This window comes from Acartia tonsa, chromosome 3 (genome assembly GCF_053477335.1).
Source record: "Acartia tonsa isolate MP-2025a chromosome 3, ASM5347733v1, whole genome shotgun sequence".
In the NCBI taxonomy this organism is placed as follows: domain Eukaryota; kingdom Metazoa; phylum Arthropoda; class Copepoda; order Calanoida; family Acartiidae; genus Acartia; species Acartia tonsa.
In genome coordinates this window covers 58,968,479-58,992,306 of record NC_137262.1, presented here as the reverse complement: position 1 = coordinate 58,992,306, position 23,828 = coordinate 58,968,479, and the positions used below count along the sequence as shown (strand labels likewise).

General features: G+C 37.2%; 2 protein-coding genes across 6 annotated transcripts; both read left to right on the top strand.

Annotated features, from left to right (window-relative positions):
- The first annotated feature begins 2,625 nt into the window (after positions 1–2,625).
- Positions 2,626–20,961, top strand: LOC145314700 (uncharacterized). Of its 4 annotated transcripts, XR_013877847.1 has the most exons (4): positions 2,626–2,789; positions 4,705–6,514; positions 6,815–6,911; positions 19,191–19,218. XR_013877847.1 is itself a non-coding variant. In XM_080154719.1 (3 exons), the coding sequence occupies exon 3, from the start codon at positions 19,242–19,244 to the stop codon at positions 20,397–20,399; it is 1,158 nt and encodes a 385-aa protein (XP_080010845.1). In that variant the 5' UTR covers positions 6,040–6,514; positions 6,815–6,911; positions 19,191–19,241; the 3' UTR covers positions 20,400–20,961. The 4 variants fall into 4 exon arrangements, 3 of the variants coding, with proteins under 3 accessions (XP_080010845.1, XP_080010846.1, XP_080010847.1); XM_080154719.1 differs by lacking the exon at positions 2,626–2,789 and having other exon boundaries at positions 6,040–6,514; positions 19,191–20,961; XM_080154720.1 differs by lacking the exons at positions 2,626–2,789; positions 4,705–6,514; positions 6,815–6,911 and adding an exon at positions 16,603–16,902 and having other exon boundaries at positions 19,191–20,961.
- LOC145314708 (uncharacterized) lies at positions 20,931–22,666 on the top strand. Of its 2 annotated transcripts, none has more exons than XM_080154731.1 (2): positions 20,931–21,009; positions 21,544–22,666. In XM_080154731.1, the coding sequence occupies exon 2, from the start codon at positions 21,551–21,553 to the stop codon at positions 22,661–22,663; it is 1,113 nt and encodes a 370-aa protein (XP_080010857.1). In that variant the 5' UTR covers positions 20,931–21,009; positions 21,544–21,550; the 3' UTR covers positions 22,664–22,666. The 2 variants fall into 2 exon arrangements, with proteins under 2 accessions (XP_080010857.1, XP_080010858.1); XM_080154732.1 differs by having other exon boundaries at positions 21,006–21,021.
- Positions 22,667–23,828: the final 1,162 nt, after the last annotated feature.

Here is a 23,828-nt window from a genome sequence, read left to right as displayed (position 1 = left end):
GTTCTATTATTATTGGGCTTTGGTCAAAACGTATGGTTTCTAATATTTTGAATATTTTCTGGGCTCTAATGGAGAAAAAAAGAAAAAATATCTCCAACAAAACCTGTCATATATGTGACAAGGAATTTTCTAGAAACTCTCTCTTGATAAGACACATAAGGACACACACAGGGGAAAGACCTTTTTCTTGTGACTTGTGTAACAAGGATTTTGTTAGCGAATACAGCTTGGTTGTTCATACAAGGGTACACACTGGAGAGAGACCATACTCTTGTGATCTGTGTAATAAGGCATTTAGTGACCAGAGTTCTCTGATCAGACACAAAAGGATTCATGCTGGAGTGAAACTATATTCTTGTGATGAATGTGATAAAGGGTTTTGTGATATTAGTAATCTGAAGCAACACAAAAGAGTTAAGCACTCTGGTGAGAAACCTTTCTCATGTGGTGTTTGCAAAAAGACATTTTCTACTAAAAGTTCATTAGAGGTACATGTTAGAATACATACAGGTGAAAAGCCTTTTGCTTGTGATATATGTAATAAGGCTTTTCCTCAGAGTAGTGAATTGGTCAAGCACCAAAGGATCCATACAGGCGAGAAACCTTACAGCTGTAATATATGCAATAAAGCTTTTACTCAGAAAGGTCATTTGGAGGGCCATAAGAAGATTCACACGGGTGAGAAATCATACGTTTGTGATTTATGTGATAAATCTTTTATACACAATAGTGAATTAACTGTTCATAGAAAGGTCCATACGGGAGAAAAGCCATATAAATGCAATATGTGTGAAAAGGCATTTGCTAATAGTAGTCATTTGACTGCCCATAAAAGAACCCACACAGGTGAAAAACTATATTCTTGCTAGGTATGTGACAAATCTTTTAAAATCGGTACAGATTTAACAAGACATAAGAAATCTGCCAAACATTTAAAAAAGATTGAAACCTATTGTGATACCACTGTATCTATTAGCTTTATTGATAGTGGTAATGTTAAAGATGAAATAGACCAAGACGTGGATAATGAAGCTGTTGATGAGGATCCTATGTTCATTGAAATAAAAACTGAGAATGCTGAAGAAATAGTTAAACAAGAAATAGAAGATTCTCTTTCTTATGAAAATGAAGATAGAAAAGTCAATATCACTGATTATGTTGAATATAAAACATAAGTATAATTGTCTTATATTTTATGACATATGAATCTTTTAAGAATAATTTATATACCTAGTCAATTTTATATTTTATCTCTTGTATAAAATTAAAAAGCTTAAAAGTAGGGTTGGCAATCCGAATACGGAATTTGGAATCCGCCCAATTTTTGGCCAATTTTAAAATCCGGATCCGGATTCCGTTTTTTAATAGCGGATTCGGATTCTTAATTGGTAGGCTAAAATTAGCGTCTTGAGTTTTTTCTTTCAACTCCACCTTTTTGAAGGCAAAGATTATCATCATTATATATAATAGGTATCTTTTAAAATCTGGTTCGATTCTCGGAAGTTAATTATAGAGAACATCAAGAACATTAATGTTTAGGACATATGTAGCACTTAATATTTTTAATTTTGAAAAAATCCTTTTAAAATATTGCTAGAATCCGGAATCCGCGAGAATCCGCCATTTTTTTCACGGATTCTTATAAGAATACGAATCCGGTCCAAAAATTTGACAGATTACCATGGATTTGTGAAGGATAGATTTACTCCTTAGCAAAATGTATTATGTGATGGATAAGCTTTATAAATTATAGCTGTCCAGATTAAAATTGTTACAAAATGTCTTCAGAAGAAAAAAAATTAAAACAGATTACAGTAGATGCGTCAAACGCTAGACAGACAAACAATAGATGCGTCAAACACTAGACTACGACAAACAGTAGAATTTTCTATTTCGCGACAAACAATAGAATTTTAACACTAGAAGCGACATACGCTAGAATTTAAACTTTAAAAAAATATTTAAAGATTTTTCCGTTCTAAATTTTAAATTTATATTGCTATCAATGCAGTGATCTAAATGGATAAGATAAAGGCCGAAAAATCTATGTTATCCTATATAGCGTAAAATTAGTGGTTGAAACGTTAGAACACTCAACTTATTAAAGGAACCAAAATTTATTAAAGTACCAAAAGTTGGTTAGCCAACGAATAAGAAAACTTTTTTATAAAACTTTGAAACCCCCCTACCAAATCTATTTTTGTATTTTTTAAAATATATTTTTTTTTTGGGGTGGGGGCTAATTTTTTCTTATGGGCGAAATATCTTAGGAAGGTGGTGGTACCCTCCCTCAAAAACTTCCCGGGACCTATGAGAAGCTACCCTGTTAAGGAGAACCCGATCGGTTTAGCAGTTAGCGATATCCTTTGGTAAAGACAAACAAACATCCTTTTACTTCATTATAAGGATTAATTCTAGCGTTTGTCGTATCTATTGTTTGTCGCCTTTGGAAAAAATCTAGCGTTTGTCATATTCTAGCCTATGTAGCATTCTAGTGTTTGTCGTATCTAGTGTATGTCGTGTCTAGGGTTTGTCTGTCTACTGTTTGTCTGTCTAGCGTTTGTCGCATCTACTGTTTGACGTATCTAGGGTTTGAAGTAGTACTGATTACTCATTTCTAATTTTTCAAAAATATTTATGTATGTTGTTTGTACACCCAAAAATAATAAACTCACCTGATATAGAAATATTATTTGCAGAGAACGATTTTGTTGAAAAGGTGCCTGGAATAAAACAGAAATATTTCTTCCTACCATCACACTTCAAACATATTCATATAATATAAACAGGTTCTTACATTTTTTGCTTTCCCCTCCTGGTTTGTTCCAGCAAGGAAGGGGAAAAAATGGAAAAATATTTACAGAACTCATATTGTTTTATTGTTTTATTGTTGTAGTACTCTGTAGAGTCCAGGTAGGACCATTGTCAGAGGTTTACAGAATTATCTGTTCAAATAAATATCTAGTCTTTTCTTAAAAATGTTCAAATTCACTGCAGTTTTCACATTATTTGGAAGTGAATTCCATGACTTTGCTGCTCTGGTACTAAAAAAGTTTTTGGTAATTTCTGTACGTTTGAAATCAATCTGTAATGAATTTTCACTATTAGTGTTTCTTGTAGCTGGCCTTCCCTGCTCAACTCTTGTAAACCAAGTGTCAGCATTAACTGAATCTAATCCATTTAGTATTTTAAAGGTTTGGATCAGGTCTGCTCTTGTCCTTCTAGTTTCTAGTGACATCAGATTTATTTCTTTCAACTTAGCTTCGTAGGTTTCTCCTTTTAGGCCAGATATCATAGAAACAGCCTTCCTTTGCACTTTTTCAAGAACTTCAATATCTCCACTTTGCCAAGGATTCCAAGCTGGCGAAGCAAATTCAAGGTGTACTCTAACATATCTTTTGTACAGGTTTAGAAAGGTAAATCTGTCTCTATAGTGGAACGCACGAGTAAGCTGATTAAGCATGGCTAAAGCAATTCTGGAGGACTCTTTACATTGCAGGCTAGGTTTGAGGTTTTTATTAATTCTGACACCAACATCTTTCTCAAATTCAACTTTTTTCAATGCTTTTCCATCCATAAAGTAATCAAAGTTATGGTTTCTTGCTCCAACATGCATGACTTTGCATTTATCAACATTAAATTGCATACTCCAGTCCTGTGACCATTTAAAAACAGAATCTAATTGTTGCTGAAGAACTATTTTATCTGTTGTATTAGAAACAGGATGTCCAAGTTTTGTATCATCAGCAAATTTGCTCAGGACCTGAACTAGTGGCGCAGCAACATCCAGATCATTTATATAAATGAGGAACAATAATGGGCCCAAAACTGAATAATTATTCATATTATCCCCCCTCTTGCATATTCTTTTATTTTTTTACACCAAGGAGGTGAGAATAATGTAAAAAATGTTTTCAGTTCTCTTAATTTTATTTTTTTTTTCCCAAACCACATATTTTTTTTTTTTTTTTTATCTCCCCTTTAGCAGGGTCAATTTTGCAAAATATACACTAGTCCAATAGGTACTACATCTAAATGAAAAAAAATTCCAAAATTTTTAGGTTTAAAAAAATCCTGTGGAAATGGGATTTTTAGGCCTTTTTTGGTCTGTTTTGGACTATTTTGATGTAGAAACTTGCTTTTATTTTTTTCCTTGAATACACTATGTTAATTCATAAGGACACTATTTAAGATGATTTAGCTAGTTGGGGACCAAAACTCAAAAAACTTATATATCTTGATATATAACAACACAAACTTTAGAAAAGTGAAGTTAAAGGGGTTAACAATTTAAGGTAAGTTTCTAAATCAAAATAGACCAAAAAAAGGCCTAAAAAGGCTAAAAACTCCATTTCCGCAGGTTTTTCTATATGTAGGTACTTAAGGTAAAACTTATCTCAATTTTCCTTTTAGAGTAAAGTTTATATAATATAATAAATAATCAATTACAACAAATTATCTACACTAATATTTGTCCTGATGATTTCATTAACAATAAGTAAGGGATCTGTAAAATTGTTACTAGAAAGGTCATTTATTCTTTTAAATTATTTAGCTTTATTGACAACTTTGATATGACTTTTATTTGTATTGCTAGTTTGGCCGTCTGTTTTTTCTTGCTTTGCTTCTATGGAAGTTGTTATCCTTCTTTCAGTTTTTGAAAAACAATATTTTGTGTCTTAATTATTAAAAATAATATTTTAGGAGATTGAGAGAGAATATGCCAGCATGAATACCTGTGACATTTGCAACAAGAATTTTACACGGAAAGATAACTTGGTTGTTCATATGAGGGTTCATACAGGAGAGAGGCCATATTCATGTGATCAATGTGAAAAGACATTTACTCAGAATAGTGATTTGACTAGGCACAAAAGGATCCATGCGGGTCAGAAGCCATACTCATGTGACCAATGTGAAAAGACCTTTGCAACTGGTAGTGTCTTGAGTTCCCACAAAAGAATCCATACTGGTGAGAAGCCATACTCATGTAATCAATGTGATAAGACATTTACAACTGGTAGTAATTTGTCTAGACATAAAAGACTTCATACAGGTGAAAAACCATTCTCATGTGATCAATGTGAAAAGTCATTTTCTCAGATTAGTAATTTGACTGTACACAAAAGAATTCATTCAGGAGAGAAACTATTCTCATGTGATCAATGTGAAAAGACATTTATAACTAGAAGCATCTTGATAAAGCACAAAAGAATACATACAGGAGAGAAACCATTCTCATGTGATCAATGTGAAAAGGCATTTTTCACTCAAAAGAGTCATTTGACTGCACACAAAAGAATCCATTCAGGAGAGAAGCCATACTCATGTGATCAATGTGAAAAGACCTTTGCAACTAGTAGTAATCTGACAACGCATAAAAGAATTCATACAGGTGAGAAACCTTTCTTATGTGATCAATGTGAAAAGTCTTTCTCTGATAATAGTAAATTGACTGTACACAAAAGTATCCATACAGGAGTGAAACCATTCTCATGTGATCAATGTGAAAAGACATTTACAACTAGTAATAATTTGACTCTACATAAACTTGTCCATACAGGTGAGAAGCCATACTCATGTGAACAATGTGAAAAGACATTTTCTCAGAATAGTGCTTTGACTAAACATAAAAAAGTTCATACTGGTGAAAAGCCATACTCATGTGATCAATGTAAAATGAAATTTTATAAAAATAGTGATTTGACGAGACACAAAAGAATTCATACTGGAGAGAAGCCATACTCATGTAAAATTTGTGACAAACATTATACCTCTAGTTCAGCAATAACAAAGCATAAAAAATCCCCTGGACATTTAGAAATGATTAATACATGTAAAAAAACAGTTCCAACTTCTGTATCTATTAGTTTAATTAAATGTGAAGAAGTTAAAAAAGAAGAAATATTTGAAGAAGATCCTCTCTCTATCCAGATGAGAGCTGACAATATTGAAGAAAATATTAAACAAGAAATAGAAGATCCTCTTTCTTGTGAACAGAATTATGATAAAGATAGTTATTGTTCATCATAAAATAGAAATATAAACATTTAATTGTCATTGGATACAAATTTTTATTAGAGAAACAGGATTAATGCCAATTGCTTACCTAATTTAAATAAATATCTAAATCTTATTTTATATGTTACAACACCGTAATTGAATCTTTATATATCAAATGCTGGACGAAGACAAATAACTTTTGGACAAATATATAAAAAAAATGAGTTCCATATTATATGAATTTGCTTGTTTAATCCTATCTCCTTTATTATTTTACTAACAACTTACTTTTTAAAATTATTTATTTTACTTTAATTTTCTGTTAATAATTTTGATGTTTTTAAGCACAATGACAATAATTTAATGGTTTCTGTGTGAATAGAATATTTATCAAATGTAAATATATTTTTTTTTCAGATAAATATTTATAATACATAAAAATGCACTAAGAATAAATAGCAATGTTACAAAGAAAACAAGTTTCCTACCAATATTGTTTCTAAATGCACAGGTTATTTATTTTTATTCATACTTAAGGCTCCACCTTATCCTCTAGAGGCTTCACTAATTTTAATATTTGGATTGTTCGAATATGAGATATTGACATACATACATTTAAAAACCTATTCATGTAATAATAAATAATAAACAATAAATTTCCGCCAGAAATTTTATGTAATTAACATGACACCATTTAACAAAAGTATTTACTTGTCCAGTTTCTGATTAAAAGTGGGAAGAGTACTATATGAGTTTCATATTTAATTAAATGGGCGGAGATTTTTTTATTTTTGTATGGTTTATGTTTTAGGTTTATAATTGTATTAATATCAGTCAGCAACTAACATTCACAGTGAACAGAGAGAAATCCGCAGAGGAATTTTGATAGTGGAATAAACCTATGCGAGGTACTTTATTTTCTTAGTTTGATGAATGTGCGAAGCAAATATATAATATTGTTGTCCGTTACATTGATCTGTTTACACACTTATTTTACATAAAACCTATTTTATTTAATCATGAATGATAAACAATAAAGGGAAGCAAACTGGTCTAAATTTTGAGCTATATTCTTGAAACTTTGTACACAATCCTAGTCCTATAGGTACTACATCTAAATGAAAAAAATTTTATTCTTAGGTTAGGTAAGAAAATCCTGCGGAAATGGGATAACTAGGACTTCTTTGATCTTTTTTGATGTAGAAATTCTACTTTTATTGTTTTTTTCTTTAGTACCTACACTATGTCTATTCATAAGAACATTATTTAAGAAGATTTAGCAAGTTGGGGACTGAAACTCAAAAAACCTATAATTTGATGTATGATAATACAAAATAAGAAAAATAGTGTCGGTCCTCGACTTGCTGAAGAAAAAAACAAGTTTCTAGACCAAAAAAGCATAAAAACCCCATTTCCGCAGGGTTTTCTTACCTAACCTTAAAATAATTTTTTTAAATTCTTGGTCATTTAGATGTAGTACCTATTGGAATAGGCTTATGTATAAAGTTAAAAGAATCTAGCTCAATATTTAGACCATTTTGCTTAAGTTAAGATGTCATTACGCACCCCCCCCCCCTTGCTCCCCTTTGCCACCAAAATTTTGTTTGAATAACATCACAACCCTTTAACAAAAGTATTTACTAGTCGAGTTTTTTATTAAAAGTGGGAGGAGTCTGCGTTGAGCATCTTATTTAAGTAAATGGGCGGAGATTTTAAGAGTGAAGCGTTTTTCCATAAGGGGGGGGGGGGGGTGCGTCCGGAGCGATTAGTTCTTTTCATTAATTTATAAATATCCTATTGATTTCAAACCTGGCATGGTAATTTCTATAGTAGTAAGGTCTAATTTAGAAAGCGTAGCAACTCTATAATGTTACCAGAATGTTCTTAAATCCATTTAAAACATGTTTATACTATTTTGACAACAAATTTTTATATGATATAATTATCCTGTTTGATTTGATTTGATTGTTATAATTCCATGCGGACCAAGCGGTCCATTAAAGGAATATCATTTTGTCTCATGAATCAAGTGTCTAATAACAAAATTTTTAGCTTTTAAAGGCATCATTTTCACTGGATTCAAGCATCGATTGTAAGTGTTTTTAGTTTTTCTTTAAATTGTTTCACATTTTCACACATTTTCACTTCTGTTGGTAGAGAGTTCCAAAAGTTGATTATTCTGTTTGAGAAAAAGTTTTTTCTCAGTTCTGTTTTTGTGTTTTTGTTTTGTGTTTTAAGGTTGTATTTACAGGAAGATAAGCGGGTAACTCTATCAGTTTGATCGACTAGGTGACACCATGTATTTTTGTCAACATCGGAAAATCCTCTAATGATCTTAAATGCAAGGGTGAGATCTGCCTTTATTCGTCTGACTCTCAATGTTTCCAGGTTAAGCTTTTTAAGCTTTTCTTCATAGGTTAATCCTTCTAATCCCTGGACGAGGTTGACAGCTTTTTTTGTACATTTTCAAGTTTGTCGATATCAGCTAAATTAGATGGATTCCAGGCAGGGGAGGCATACTCTAAGTGGCAACGAATATATTGTTTATAGATGTTGACAAATATTTTATTGTCTCTGTATAAAAATGATTTATGTACCTGGTACAGTGCATGTATACCCCTGTTGGCAGCTAGTTTACACTGTTCGCTGGGCTTCAAGTCTGGAGAAATGTAAACACCTAAGTCTCGTTCTAAACATGTTTCCTTGAGATATGTGTCAGACATTTTGTAACTAAATTTTGGATTATTATTCCCAAAATGGATTACAGAGCACTTTTCAACATTAAATGACTTACCCCATTTTTTTGGACCAGCAAAGAAGGTTGTCTAGGCAGATTTGGAGGTCTTCGGCGTCTTTTAAGTCCAGTATTTTGGTACAAACTTTGGTATCATCAGCGAATTTGTTAACTAGTTGTCTGTTAATGCAAAAATCAATGTCATTGAATAAAGGCAACTGGTCCTAGAACTGACCCTTGAGGGACTCCAGATAAAACTGCTATCCAATCTGAAAATTGTCCATTTATCACTGTTCTTTGTTTTCTGTCTGTTAACCAGTCTCCAATCTATTTTAATAAGCAACCTTCTATTCCATGAGCTTTCAGTTTGATGAGGAGTTTATTTATTGGAACTTTGTCGAATGCCTTTGAAAAATCAAGGTAGATAGCATCAACACTGTTTCCTTCATCTACAGTTTTTGAAACATGTTCAAAAAATTCTAAAAGGTTTGTTACAGTTGACTTGTTTCTGATAAAACCATGTTGTGTTGATTTCAAAAGAAGGTTTGTTAAAAGATGATCCACAATATTATCTTTAATAGCCTCGAGGATTTTGCATGGGATGGATGTCAGTGATATTGGTCTGTAACTTTCAACATTACCTTTAGAGCCTTTTTTGTGGATTGGGGTGACATTTGCTAGCTTCCAGTCACTAAGTTTTAAGCATTATTTATAAAGTCAATTTTTATTTTATCTCTTGTAAAGAATTTTTAAAAGTTGAAATGGATTAGATAAGGATAGAATTACTCCTTAGCCAAATATATTATGTGATAGATAAGCTTTATAAATTATGGTTGTCTAGATTAAAATGTCTTACGAAGATAAGAAAAAACAGATTACTATGAAACAAATGGATTACAAATTACCAACTTCCCCAAAACCCTATTTTCAGTCCTTTTTTTATATATCCTGCATATTGTTTACTTAATAGAAACTAAAATATTTTTTATGAATTGAAATAAATTCATGTTAATGTGGTATGCGGCAGTTCCGGACCATGCAGAAACCAAGACATTATAGTGATGCTACGCACCTAGTTAAATCCTGTTATTCTACAATTATGAAGCCACCTGAAAAGATGTCAGATAACGGTACTGATTTTATCCCTCAGTTGTCCTGCAGATGGAGGGAGGGGTGATACCCCTCCCTCTCCCATCTTAAGCACCGGAACCTTCCCCTTCAACCACCAAGTTATCAGCACCACCTCAACCCTGAGGATAAAGGATCTAAACCTGCCCCCACACAGACTGTTGTTGTCACAAGTAATCATCAAACCTTCCCTCTTTAGTACCCAGACCTACCACTCAACCCCTCTATGCTTATCTACCTATTGTGCTGCTCCATGGGCTATCCTGCCTGCCCCAGACAGGGATAGCCATCTACCTAACCATTGCAGTTATCTATGTTTTACTGTATGATTTATCTTTAACCATCTTTATTCCTAATCCATATGTATTTATATTATGGTTAACTGTATTCTTAATCCCCCCCACCCTTTCCAGGGATGGGGAATCATGATTGCCCAAACTGACTATTGTATATGTATTATAATGCTTTTATGTTATGATCATTTATTCCTATCCATGTAGTTATTGTTTGTTGTATATAGCTTCAGTATCCTTTACACCTTCAATAAAGTGACAACTGAAATAGATGTTGATTCTTGTCTAGTGAAAGCTAGAGAAGCGTAGCTTCTCTATAGTAAGGTGTCCACGTCTGTTCACACTGCCGTAGTCTTTATTCGAACTCTGGTGTCTGCCATTTACCCTAGGCGGATACCACAATTTTGGTGACAGCTGTGTGAGATTACGGCGAACCACAAGTGTAGAGCAGACGCGCATCTGAGGCTAAGGTACTCCCAGCAGTGAATCTGGCAAAACTGACGCAAGTAACCTGAATTACCCACCCTGGACAGCAAAGTTTAACTCTGCATCCGGCAGTTGTGGAAGCGAGACAGCGAAATTTGATGAATAACCGCGAGCAGCGCTGATATCTAACGGAGAATTGAGCGCCAAAAGGGCTGAAACAGGCCTGCGGACCGGCTGAAACAAGCCAAATAAGTGTAAACGGCTGAAAATAGGCCAATTTTACTGCAAGAGATAGCAGGATCCGAACCAGTGGCGCTAGCAGGACGGGACATTCCCTGCCGCCATCAGCTGGATTTGGATAAGCGGCGCTAGCAGGACGGGACATTCCCTGCCGCCGATAGGCTGAAACATGCCACATAGCTGCAAGCTGCGAGCCAACATACGAGTGTAGTGCACCAGAACAGAAAAAAACTACGTCAACTCCAAGTATCCTGAGAGGCTACAACGCAGCCACCCATCTAGAAAAACAGATATTATGTTACATTGCAGGGATTACCACCCTGGTGTTATGGCCAAACAATAAATTTATGAGCAAAGCTTGGCAAACAAATTGTTGTGTTGTGATAAATCTAAGAATAGAACAGGCTTGGATTATTGTGTATTGTGATAACAGCTAAAAATAGAACAGAGTTGGTAAACAAATCTGTTATGCAATTGTGATAAGGACAATAATAGAAACTAGATGTAATATAAATAAGGACCCTGATATACAATCAAAATATCTCAAGCCCACAGCACAATAACAATACACCCCTTATTCCAAGGGAAGGGGAGGAGCCCCCCTCCACTGAAGGCAAATACAATCAGGGTGATATAATAGACAAGCCTAGGATTAAGAAGAAAAGGCACTATTATACCAGCACATAGTTACCTCCCTCCCTCACAGGGGAAACGGACGGAGTTACCCCCGTCCCCTCACGCGCTTCCCCCTTCCTACCCACACTAGACTGAGTCCGTCTGTAGTGTGGGGCTAGCGATCGGACACACAGAGCGCCATTCACGGGTAGCGCAACAGAGTGCGGAAAATATCATAAATCCAACGGACGAAGTGGACCAATGAGAGAGCGAGTTGAGGGGTGAGAGCGCGTTTTCCCCGTGTGCGCGGATTTGACGGTGCGGACGCGCGTTGCAAGGACAGGAGATTTTCGCACACACCCACACACACCCACACAGGAGAGGGGCCACATGCAGCATACATCAGAGATATTTTTTTTGGAGAAAAAAACTTGCAAGCTCCTCCCTCCCTGTCTACAGTGTGATAAGGAAAACTAAACCAGTTCCTTAAACCCGCTCAGACCCTCAACATCTTCCTAGCCTGCCAACCCTACTTCAAAGCTGAATGGTTAGTGAAACAAATATATGTATATATAAATACCCAAGTAATAAATGAGGTTGTTTTTTTTGTATCATGGGTACAAGTAAGTGAATACTAACCTCACCAAACAACACTGGAAACTGATATGGTAACTGAACGAAAGTACGCCCACCCTGTGGACATAGCCTGACTTGCTGCCCCACACTGGGCAGTGGTGGTGTGTACCTGGACCATCGACCTTCATAGTTGTGAACTATATACAGAGGAAGCGTGATTTTTTTGAAGCAAGGAGGAAAAGCTAGCTAGCTCTGGGGATATTCCTATACACGTATATATATATATATATGGGCGTGTAGCCATGTATATATATAGATAACCTACCTATCCATATAACCACTAGCGGATACGCTCCTAGAGACATCTGTGATACCTAACATATTCCCTGTTACCTTTAAGCTAAGATCCGCTGGTTACCACAGAAATCAAGAGCTATACTGGAAAGGAGAACAACTCAGGCTCAACAGTTAAACAAGACGCTGGCACCAACAAACCAACCCCCTACTACTTATCATGGGGGCGCGCCAGCCACAGAAACTCTTGAGCCAGGAGGACCGAGCCTACGGCTACGTGGACTACCACCCTAATTACACAGCTATAGTATGTATACTAGGGGTGAGCCGGCTCGAACCTCCTTGCGGTGCGGCTACTCTACTCTGCTCTTATATCTACAAGATACTGCTTCTGTTATTACTTTGGCCTACTGTGTTGAGTACAGTGAACATCAAACACATGCCAGATCACAGACCCCTGGTCCCTGAGATGCCCTTGTCTGGAAGGGTGACTGAATGTCCGCTGCACAGCTCCTGTTCAGTTGGTGCTCAACGTACGAGAAATAGCAATACTGGACTGGGGGTTGCTGAACCTGTAGGTGTCCTCCTGGGGGTGTTGAACGATGCAACTGAGCCTAATGAGAAGGTGACAAGCTTCAGAGACTTAGTGGCCAGCCCCAAGATGGACACTACCACCAGAACTGAGATTTCAAGGGGGCCCAGCCCTAGGGCCAGTACCACCTGTTTCTGGGGTGGAAAGGTCCTCCCTGGCACTGGCCTCACCAATCTGGAGGATGGGGAGCTGTCCCAGGGGAATAGGCTCTTCACCCAGATGCCCGACGCGTACCTGGGGGTGGGGGAGCCGCCACCCAAGCCTCCCTGGGAGCCCCCAGGCATGGAACGACTGGGGACCGGCCTAAGGATGGGGACTGGTGACCTGCTGCAGTGGAAGACTTTACCCAGCACGGAGGGAGCAGGGTTGACCAGCAGCAGTGAGGCTGTTCCCCCACACTCCAAGACCAGATGCCGCTACTCTGTTGAACCACTGCACATGTCCCAGCCAAGTTCCCCCATGCTGCTGAAGATGGAGGCCCACCAGGATGCAGAGCTCCAACTAGGAAAGTCAATAAGAAGGCCACCCCTTGCCAAAACCAGAACCACCGCAGGGGCTCCCCACCAGCAGCTGACGGAGCCTGGCAGGGACGCAATACTAGCTGGCAACTCTGGCCCAACTCAGGTGGCTACCAACAGTCTGCTGACAGTCCGGAATACAGTTCAGGCTACCATCAGTATGGCATCTTCTGGGCCTTGCTGGTCCACCTGTGGGTACCTGTTCACACACTGGCCACAGGTACCCCCCAGAGATCATAGCCCCCTTTCCGACTGGCACCATCAACAGCCTTTGCTACCAACCACCTGGCATACCCAGAGGCAGGATCCCTCATGTGGAGAAGCACCTGCAGAAGCTAAGGCCGAGGCTGGCCTCGCCACCCAGGGGAGGAGAGCCGCTGTTGGATGGAAGGAACCTGTGTGTATGGGGAGGAGGCTGAATGTAACCAAGGAGCCACCACAAGCAGCCCAGCACCGCCTGACCCCTAGTAGGGGAGACCCTGTTTGTCAGCTGGTGCCCCAACTGGAGGAGGAGAGACCTGGCAGGTTGATACACCCTGGGGAAGCCGGCCTGATGGGACCCAGCTGGACGAAGGGGCGCTGCCGCTTCAACGGCCACACAGCCGCCAAGTGTAGAACCGGTTGGGACCGGGCAATGAAGAAACACCAGGCCGCCCAACAACCTGCATGCAACCAGTCTGCCACCCAGGTCCACCTGGAGGGAGATGCCCAGCCGTCACCCCAACTAGCTGCCGCCGCTGGGGCCGCGGCTACCCAGGAGTCTGTGTCTCAGATTGGGACCATGGTGGCCAGGATCAACGTGCTGGGAGGAGCGGCTGAACCCAACCGGGTTGGCCTGGACCTCAGCCGCAACCACAGGGGACCGGTGTCCGTAACCCCTGTCACCCCCAGCAAGAGCCGAGGGGCGCTACCCAGCGCCACCAGGACGGTGTACGGGGAGGCCCTGGCGGCCGCCGAGTGGGAGAGGCAAGAGGCGCTAGCCAGCGAGTCTGAGTCGATGTATGGGACGCCAACCGGCGTCGCCACCTGGAAGGAACGAGAGGTGCTTCCCTGCACCACCAAGCTGATGTCTGGGGCGACAACCGTCGCCGCCACCTGTGAAGACTGGGGGGTGCTATCCAGCGCCCCACGCTGGTGCCTGGGGCGACAACCGTCGCCGCCACCGAGAGACCTGGACCCCTGTGAAGACTGGGGGGTGCTATCCAGCGCCCCCACACTGGTGCCTGGGGCGACAACCGTCGCCGCCACCGAGATACCTGGACCCCGGAATGAGCCCGCAGCCCCAGAGGAAGGGGTGACACCCGTCACCCCCAGCCAGCCAGAGCCCCCAGCCAGCAGGGAGAGTCCAGCTGTCCCTCACCCTCAACTGCATCCAGCTGTCTACCTCCCTCAACCAAGCCAGGGTAATTGTATTGCACTGGTGTACCAGGAAGTTTGGGCTGGGCCAAACTTGCCTGCGCCCCCTGCACCTGCCCCAGGAGCCAGGGTATCAGCCATTACCAGCCAAACTGAAGAAGCTTTGACCGCTGCCTGGGGAGTAACACAACTAGATGCGCCAAGTGCCGAGCCTAACCATAGAAGTAGAGGATCCCCAACAATCATGTCTACCCAAGATGGAGACAATGTGCCTGGACCCCTTCAGGCTAGGGGAGGAAATCCGGAGCCTTGTGCCTCCAGTCCACTAGCAGCAGTGTCCGTGGATGGGCCTGTCTCCCAGCCAACTAGAGCGGAGCCACCCTTGCAGATCCAAGACAGCCTCCGGCATCAAGGGTGGACTGTTACCTTTCCCTACCCCGCAGGTCGGATTGCCATGCACCACCCTGCCAATGTCCAGAATGAGCCTGAAGGAGGCAACGCTCCTACAGTATGGCAACCACCACCTGCCCGCGTTGACAGAGACCCTGGAAGCCGAATGGACCTGACCAGCCCCGAGGGCGAAGAAACTGCGCCTGCATCCAGTAGCCAGCCTGCCAGCAGCAGGGTGACCAACGCGATGGAGACCACCAGCCCAGTGGAGAAACCTGCAGAGGGGTATACCAGGCGGCTGTTGGTCCAAGCCCCCTCATGTGCTGTGCCACCCCTGGAGGTTGCCAGGGTGGCCTCAGAGGTACACATCCAACGGCCAGAAGATCCCACAGGACCAGCTACTCCAGCAGATATAGCCGATTCCGTTAGACCTGGGGAGGGCTGGAGTCCACCACCGTCCAGCAACTGGTATCCTGGTGGACCCATTCCACAAGGACAACAAACTGAAGGCCGCAACCACTGTCGGAAGTCTGGCGGTGCAGACAACCCCTCCAGCCTTCCGAGGGGAGAGTTGTGGTATGCGGCAGCTCCGGACCATGCAGAAACCAAGACATTATAGTGATGCTACGCACCTAGTTAAATCCTGTTATTCTACAATTATGAAGCCACCTGAAAAGATGTCAGATAACGGTACTGATTTTATCCCTCAGTTGTCCTGCAGATGGAGGGAGGGGTGATACCCCTCCCTCTCCCATCTTAAGCACCGGAACCTTCCCCTTCAACCACCAAGTTATCAGCACCACCTCAACCCTGAGGATAAAGGATCTAAACCTGCCCCCACACAGACTGTTGTTGTCACAAGTAATCATCAAACCTTCCCTCTTTAGTACCCAGACCTACCACTCAACCCCTCTATGCTTATCTACCTATTGTGCTGCTCCATGGGCTATCCTGCCTGCCCCAGACAGGGATAGCCATCTACCTAACCATTGCAGTTATCTATGTTTTACTGTATGATTTATCTTTAACCATCTTTATTCCTAATCCATATGTATTTATATTATGGTTAACTGTATTCTTAATCCCCCCCACCCTTTCCAGGGATGGGGAATCATGATTGCCCAAACTGACTATTGTATATGTATTATAATGCTTTTATGTTATGATCATTTATTCCTATCCATGTAGTTATTGTTTGTTGTATATAGCTTCAGTATCCTTTACACCTTCAATAAAGTGACAACTGAAATAGATGTTGATTCTTGTCTAGTGAAAGCTAGAGAAGCGTAGCTTCTCTATAGTAAGGTGTCCACGTCTGTTCACACTGCCGTAGTCTTTATTCGAACTCTGGTGTCTGCCATTTACCCTAGGCGGATACCACATTAATATATTTGATTTAGATAAAGTATTTGTCATTTTTGTAATATTACATGAAAGCGCCATAATATTCCTTTTCGACTGTATAGTCCTATTTTGTCCTTTCCAAGGAAGATTAGTAAATATCTTGGCTATGATTTTTTACCTTACTTTCTTTCCTAAATCTAGGTGTGAAACAATAATTGTTTTATTTTATTTATGTAATTATGAATTGTTGTTTGTACACCCAAAAATAATAAACTCACCTGATAATTGAAATATTATTTGCTGAGAACAATTTTGTTGAAAATGTGCCTGGAATAAAACATGTATATTTCTGCCTACCATCACATATCCATATGACATAAACAAGTGAGACAGGTGCAAAGTTTTTCGGTTAGTTTTTTTTATAAATTTTAACTTATTTTTATAGTGCAAGGGTGCTTTATATTGATAAAAAAAACTTGATTAGGTTATAAGTTTCAGAAAATACGTTATAGATGTTAACGTTTGTATGTCATAACACAAAAGGACAGTAACCTTTTTTTCCTTTCAAAAAGGCAGCAGTTTTTCTGAAAATAATGTTGTATAAGCAAGGCTTTCTACAAAATAAAAAAAAATTTGCTCTTATTTTGCTGTACTATGTAAGAAGTTAATTTTTGACTGATTTTTAAAAGCGAAGCTTTTCTATAATTAGGGTCGGTCCGTCCGTCCGTCCGTACGTCCGTAACGGATAGCTTTTTTCGTTAATTTAGACATGTTAGAATTGTCCTATCGATTTCAAATTTTGCATGGTGATTCTTTTAGTAGTTAGGTACGATTTAGAAAGCGTAGCAACTCTATAATCATTACCAAAATGTCCGTACGTCCATTTTAAACATGTAGATTTTTTTTACTTTTTTAAATAGCCTTTTTCGTTAATTTAGGCATGTTAGAATTGTCCTATAGATTTAAAATTTTGCATGGTGATTCCTGTAATAGTTAGGTACGATTTAGAAAGCGTAGCAACTCTATAATCATTACCAAAATGTCCGTACGTCCATTTTAAACATGTCGATTTTTTTACTTTTTTAAATAGCTTTTTTCGTTAATTTAGGCATGTTAGAATTGTCCTATTGATTTCAAATTTTGCATGGTAATTCCTGTAATAGTTAGGTACGAGTTAGAAAGCGTAGCAACTCTATAATCATTACCAGAATATCCGTACGTCCATATTAAACATGTTGATTTTTTTACATTTTTAACAACAAATTTGTATGTGACCTAATTATCCGATTGGTCTGATTTTTGTTATACTGATTCCTAGGACAACAAAGTACAATATTATAAGCGAAGCAACTCTATAATTAAGTCCTAAAAATGTAAGTATGTCCATAATCATTATCCTGTATAAAGCAGTTTTTCAACAAATTTACTTACAATTTTGCTTTGACTCTTATACATTCGCATTCTGATTATTCAGTTGTGACATTATACAAGTGTTAATGTCCATTTGTCCTTCGCTTTTATGGATGTTGTCATCCTTGTTTACTGATATCCAGGTACCTATCGATAATTTAAATAAAATATTCTTATATATATTTGTTTTTAATAAGGAAGGAAGCTATGTAGTGAATATTATTATTCTACTCCTGTTTTTAAAAGTGAAGCTTTTTTATAATTAGGGTAGATCCGTCCGTCCGTTAGTTGGCTCTTTTTGTGAATTTAAACAGGTTAGAATAGTCCTATCGATTTCAAAATTTGCATACTGATTCCTATAACAGTTAGGCACGGATTAGAAAGCGCAGCAACTCTATAATTGTTACCAGAAAGTCCGTATGTCCATTTAAAACAAACTGATTTTTTACTTTTTAACAACAAAGAGAGGGGTAGGTTTCTGGTAGAATCCGTAAAGGTGTGTATTTTAAGGCTTAAAGATAGTAGTAGAATGATAATATTCACTAAATATGTGTATTTCTTATTGAAAAGAACTATAGACAAAAAAGTTAACATAAATTTTTGTCGTTCTACTACTGTTTTTAACTTATAACACATAACCTATACGGATTTTACCAGAAACCTACCCCTCTCTTTTTGAATGTAAAAAAAATCATCTGTTTTTTAATACTGATTCGTATTACAACAAGGTATAGTGTTATAAGCGAAGCATCTCTGTAATCAACGTCAGTTTGTCCTTAAACAGTAACATGGATTTTTTCATTTTTGCAACAAAGGGGGGGGGGCGAAAGTGACACTTTTTGAAACCAAAACTAAAAGTCAGCAAAGGAACTCAACTAAAAAAAGTGTTACAGGTCTGACATTTTGCATGGCAGTTGCTTTATAGGGGTACCATATGGAACTGTGAAGAAACGGCGTCGCAACCTTACCTTAGTTCCTTTGACTTTTAGTTTTGGTTTCAAAAAGTGTCACTTTCGCCCCCCCCCCCCCCTTTACTTACAATTTTGTATAGATATATGCATTAATATTCATTTTTTTCAGTTCTGACACTCTATAAATGTTAATGTTCGTTTGTCCTTCCATTTCAGAGCTTCGCTTTTATGGATGTTGTCACCCTTGTTATGTCTTTAAACAACACACCTTTATGGAATTATGCGAAAGCAACCACTCTTTCTTTTTTTTTCTATTGTTTAACAAGTGCCAGCTACTAAAATTATAATATTATTTTTCAGTTATTTGGAACTGTGTTTTGTTGGAAAGAGAACATCCATTCTTTATCAACAATGGCAACAGCATTAGATCCTAGGATTGTTGAATGGTTACAGTTGTTCAATTGTAGTTCTTGTGAAGAATTGTACTCTAAACTAGAACAAATTCATACTGAGCATAAACCAGTTGAAGGTGAACATGTTCGTTTTTCATTAAATGATTTTGAACATGTCAGTTCCAGTGATAGAAAAGGTAAAATCTCAAGTGATGTAATCATATATTGGAGTGCAGATAAAGCAGCTGAACTCAACAAAGATTTAAGGGAGAATCCTCCAAAGGAAAGTTATGAAAATCCAGTTGTTCATCAGTGTTCATCACACATGGAATATATAGCTATGAACGCTTTGATAACTGAAGTAGATCTGCCAGGGAGCAAATATAATTTTGTTGGTCATGGTTACTACAGTGATCTCTTCTTTCATATGTTTTTTGGTAACTATTCAGATTTCATTGAACATATCAAGAAACTGTCAGAAGAGGATCTGAAGAAAACACTGAATACAAGAGAGGGATATCCACAGTTCAGCCCTCTGTTTGCTCCTATCATTGGTAGAAGAATGATACATATAGAAAGTTTGGGCTGGCTCACTGAACAAAATAAGAGAGATATCAGAATAATGTATAATGGAAATAATGAAAACAAGCAAGTCAAGATTTTGGAAAAACTTCTGAAACTTGGTGCTGATCCTAATGCCCATGATATAATTGGAAATACACCACTTTATTATGCTTACCGCTTTTTAATTGATGATACTGAGAAGATTGTATCAACACTTCTCAGATATGGGGCTAATCCAAATCATAGCATTCAATACGGAAGTATTCTCAGATTATTTTGTAACTTCATAGCTACACTACCAGAGTATTGGAATATAATTGATTTGTTATTGAGTTACAATGCCAAGCCTAGGGATTATGAAGAGGCAATGGTTATTAGATATTTGATGGAGACAAAGTACCCATTAGAGTATGCTGTCAAGTTGAGAGAGGTATGTCCTAAAAAGAAGTATGAATGTGAACGTACAGAATGTGAAGTATCTACAGTGAAGAAGTGTGGAGCTTGTAGCTTTGTAGTGTACTGTACTCCAGCTTGCCAGAAACTTGACTGGAAGTTCCATAAACCAACTTGTAAGAAGAAGAGAGAAGAAAAAGCATCAGAAAATAGTGCCTAAGTAATAAGTATCTTTATTAGTTATAAGAAATATGAACACATTTTTCTTAATATTTATGTATGAACTACTGTTTTAATATTCAGGATTTTGCATTTGATGTATAATAATGTACCCAGATTTTTCTATTTTTTGCAAAAATTACTTTTTTAGGGGACAATAATAAAGAAAATCATTTACAAATTCCCTTTTGAAAATTTTGCATTAATTTGTATCTGTATGTAGTACCTATATAGGTATCAAATCAATATTATGTTTTTTGTATGTTTTCACTTAGATTTTAATTCATAAACATGTAACTACTTAGGTATTTATGATAAGGAAAATGTTTTCAAGTTGAATATTATTAGTTTAGTACCTATGCAGATACAAGTTTTGATCCATGAAACTTATTTTCAGTTTTTACACAATTCCTTCTTGATTAAGATTACACCAATAGAAAATATATTTACCTAAATCTAGATCCCACAGACAAACAACTCAATTAAAAGAAAAGCTTTGATTTGATGTCTTTTTTAATGATACAAAACTAATATTTTTTTTATATTTTTGTATTTTTTTCAGACAGTCATAATGTATAGAAAACATTGAATTTTTAGAGAAGAAAAAGAAGGTATGTAAGTAGGTATAGAGAAAATTTAACAAAAAATAAGGGGGAGGTAGCTTTTGCAGAATACCGTAAATGTTTTAGTTTTAAGACTTTAACATAGGATTAGAACTCTAAAATTTGACATGGCAGTTATTACTTTCTCGCCAAATTAGAAAATTTTGAATCATTTGAGACAAACCTTTTTTTTTTCTAAAAAAAATCCTCTACATTTTCTCCTGACACTTTTTATTTTTTTTATGTCGACTTGGGACATGTTTTTGATATTAAAATCCAGAGCAAATAAAATGTCAACTTTATTAGAAAATAATACCTAAGTTTGTCTTAAATATTTCAAATTTGTGTAATTTAGCGAGAAAAAGCAAAAAAATTGGCGGGATATACTGGTTTTTGGCGGTAGCAGCGGTTTTCCGCAGTTTCCTCACAGTTCTATATCGTACCGTATAAGATAGAGGTTAGGTAGAGTGCTACAACCATAGGTTCTATTATTATTGGGCTTTGGTCAAAACGTATGGTTTCTAATATTTAAAATATTTTCAGGGCTCTAATGGAGAAAAAAAGAAAAAATAATACCAACCAAACCTGTCATATATGTGACAAGGAATTTTCTAGAAACTCTCTCTTGATAAGACACATAAGGACACACACAGGGGAGAGACCTTTTTCTTGTGACTTGTGTAACAAGGATTTTGTTAGCGAATACAGCTTGGTTGTTCATACAAGGGTACACACTGGCGAGAGGCCATACTCTTGTGATTTGTGTAATAAGGCATTTAGTGACCAGAGTTCTCTGATCAGACACAAAAGGATTCATGCTGGAGTGAAACTATATTCTTGTGATGAATGTGATAAAGGGTTTTGTGATATTAGTAATCTGAAGCAACACAAAAGAGTTAAACACTCTGGTGAGAAACCTTTCTCATGTGATGTTTGCAAAAAGACATTTTCTACTAAAAGTTCATTAGAGGTACATGTTAGAATACATACAGGTGAAAAGCCTTTTGCTTGTGATATATGTAATAAGGCTTTTCCTCAGAGTAGTGAATTGGTCAAGCACCAAAGGATCCATACAGGCGAGAAACCTTACAGCTGTAATATATGCAATAAAGCTTTTACTCAGAAAGGTCATTTGGAGGGCCACAAGAAGATTCATACAGGGGAGAAATCATATGTTTGTGATTTATGTGATAAATCTTTTATACATAATAGTGAGTTAACTGTACATAGAAGGGTCCATACAGGAGAAAAGCCATATAAATGCGATTTGTGTGAAAAGGCATTTGCTAATAGTAGTCATTTGACTGCCCATAAAAGAACCCACACAGGTGAAAAACCATATTCTTGCGAGGTATGTGACGAATCTTTTAAAATCGGGACAGATTTAACAAGACATAAGAAATCTGCCAAACATTTAAAAAAGATTGAAACATCTTGTGATACCGCTGTATCTATTAGCTTTATTGATAGTGGTAATGTTAAAGATGAAATAGACCAAGACGTGGAAGAGGAAGCTGTTGATGAGGATCCTATGTTCATTGAAATAAAAACTGAGAATGCCGAAGAAATAGTTAAACAAGAAATAGAAGATTCTCCTTCTTATGAAAATAAAGATAGAAAAGTCAATATTACTGATTATATTGAATATAAAACAGAAGTCTGATTATTATGAATCTTTTAAGCATAATTCATATGGTCAATTTTATATTTTATCACTTGTAAACAAATTTTAAAAGTTGAAATGAATTTGATAAGGATAGAATTAATCCTTATCAAAATGTTTTATGTAATAGATAAGCTTTATAAATTATAGCTGTCCAGATTAAAATTGTTACAAAATGTCTTCAGAAGAAAAAAATTAAAACAGATTACTATGAAACAAATGAATTACAAATTATTAACTCTCCCAAACCCTGCTTAATTTTTTTCAGCCCATTTTTTAGATGTCTTGAATATTGTTTTACTTTATAGAAACCAAAGTATGTTTTATGAATAGAAATAAATTTTAAAGAGATGTTTGATTTAGATATAATATTTGTATTTTTTGTAATATCATAATGTATAATTCTGGTCTTATATTGAAAATAAATATTAGATTTATATTTTCTTTTATCATTGTTTGAAAATCTGATTAATCCAACTATTTAATTATAGTAAAATATTTATTGCAATACCAGTTTAAAAATTCCATTTCGACTGTATAGTCCTATTTTGTCCTTTTCAGGGAAGCTAAGTAAATATCATGGGGTGGTTTTTGGCTATTATTTTCGACTGTACATCCTTTCATAGATGCTAGGACTGATTACTTGGTACTACGTCAAACACTAGATAGTCAAACAGTAGATGCGACAAACGCTAGACAGACAAACAGTAGATGCGTCAAACGCTAGACAGACAAACAATAGATGCGTCAAACACAAGACTACGACAAACAGTAGAATTTTCTATTTAGCGACAAACAATAGAATTTTAAAGTGCGACAAACACTAGAAGCGACATACGCTAGAATTTAAACTTTAAAAAAATATTTATAGATTTTTCCGTTCATAAATATTAAATTTATATTGCTATCAATGCAGTGATCTAAATGGATAAGATAAAGGCCGAAAAATCTATGTTATCCTATATAGCGTAAAATTAGTGGTTTAAACGTTAGAACACTCAACTTATTAAAGGAACCAAAATTTATTAAAGTACCAAAAGTTGGTTAGCCAACGAATAAGAAAACTTTTTTATAAAACTTTGAAACCCCCCTACCTAATCTATTTTTGTATTTTTTAAAATATATTTTTTTTTGGGGTGGGGGCTAATTTTTTCTAATGGGCGAA

Bases quoted from the DNA above. Each gene is read 5' to 3' on its own strand.
- LOC145314700 (XM_080154719.1), top strand. From the start codon at position 19,242: ATGGCAACAGCATTAGATCCTAGGATTGTTGAATGGTTACAGTTGTTC.
- LOC145314708 (XM_080154731.1), top strand. From the start codon at position 21,551: ATGGAGAAAAAAAGAAAAAATAATACCAACCAAACCTGTCATATATGT.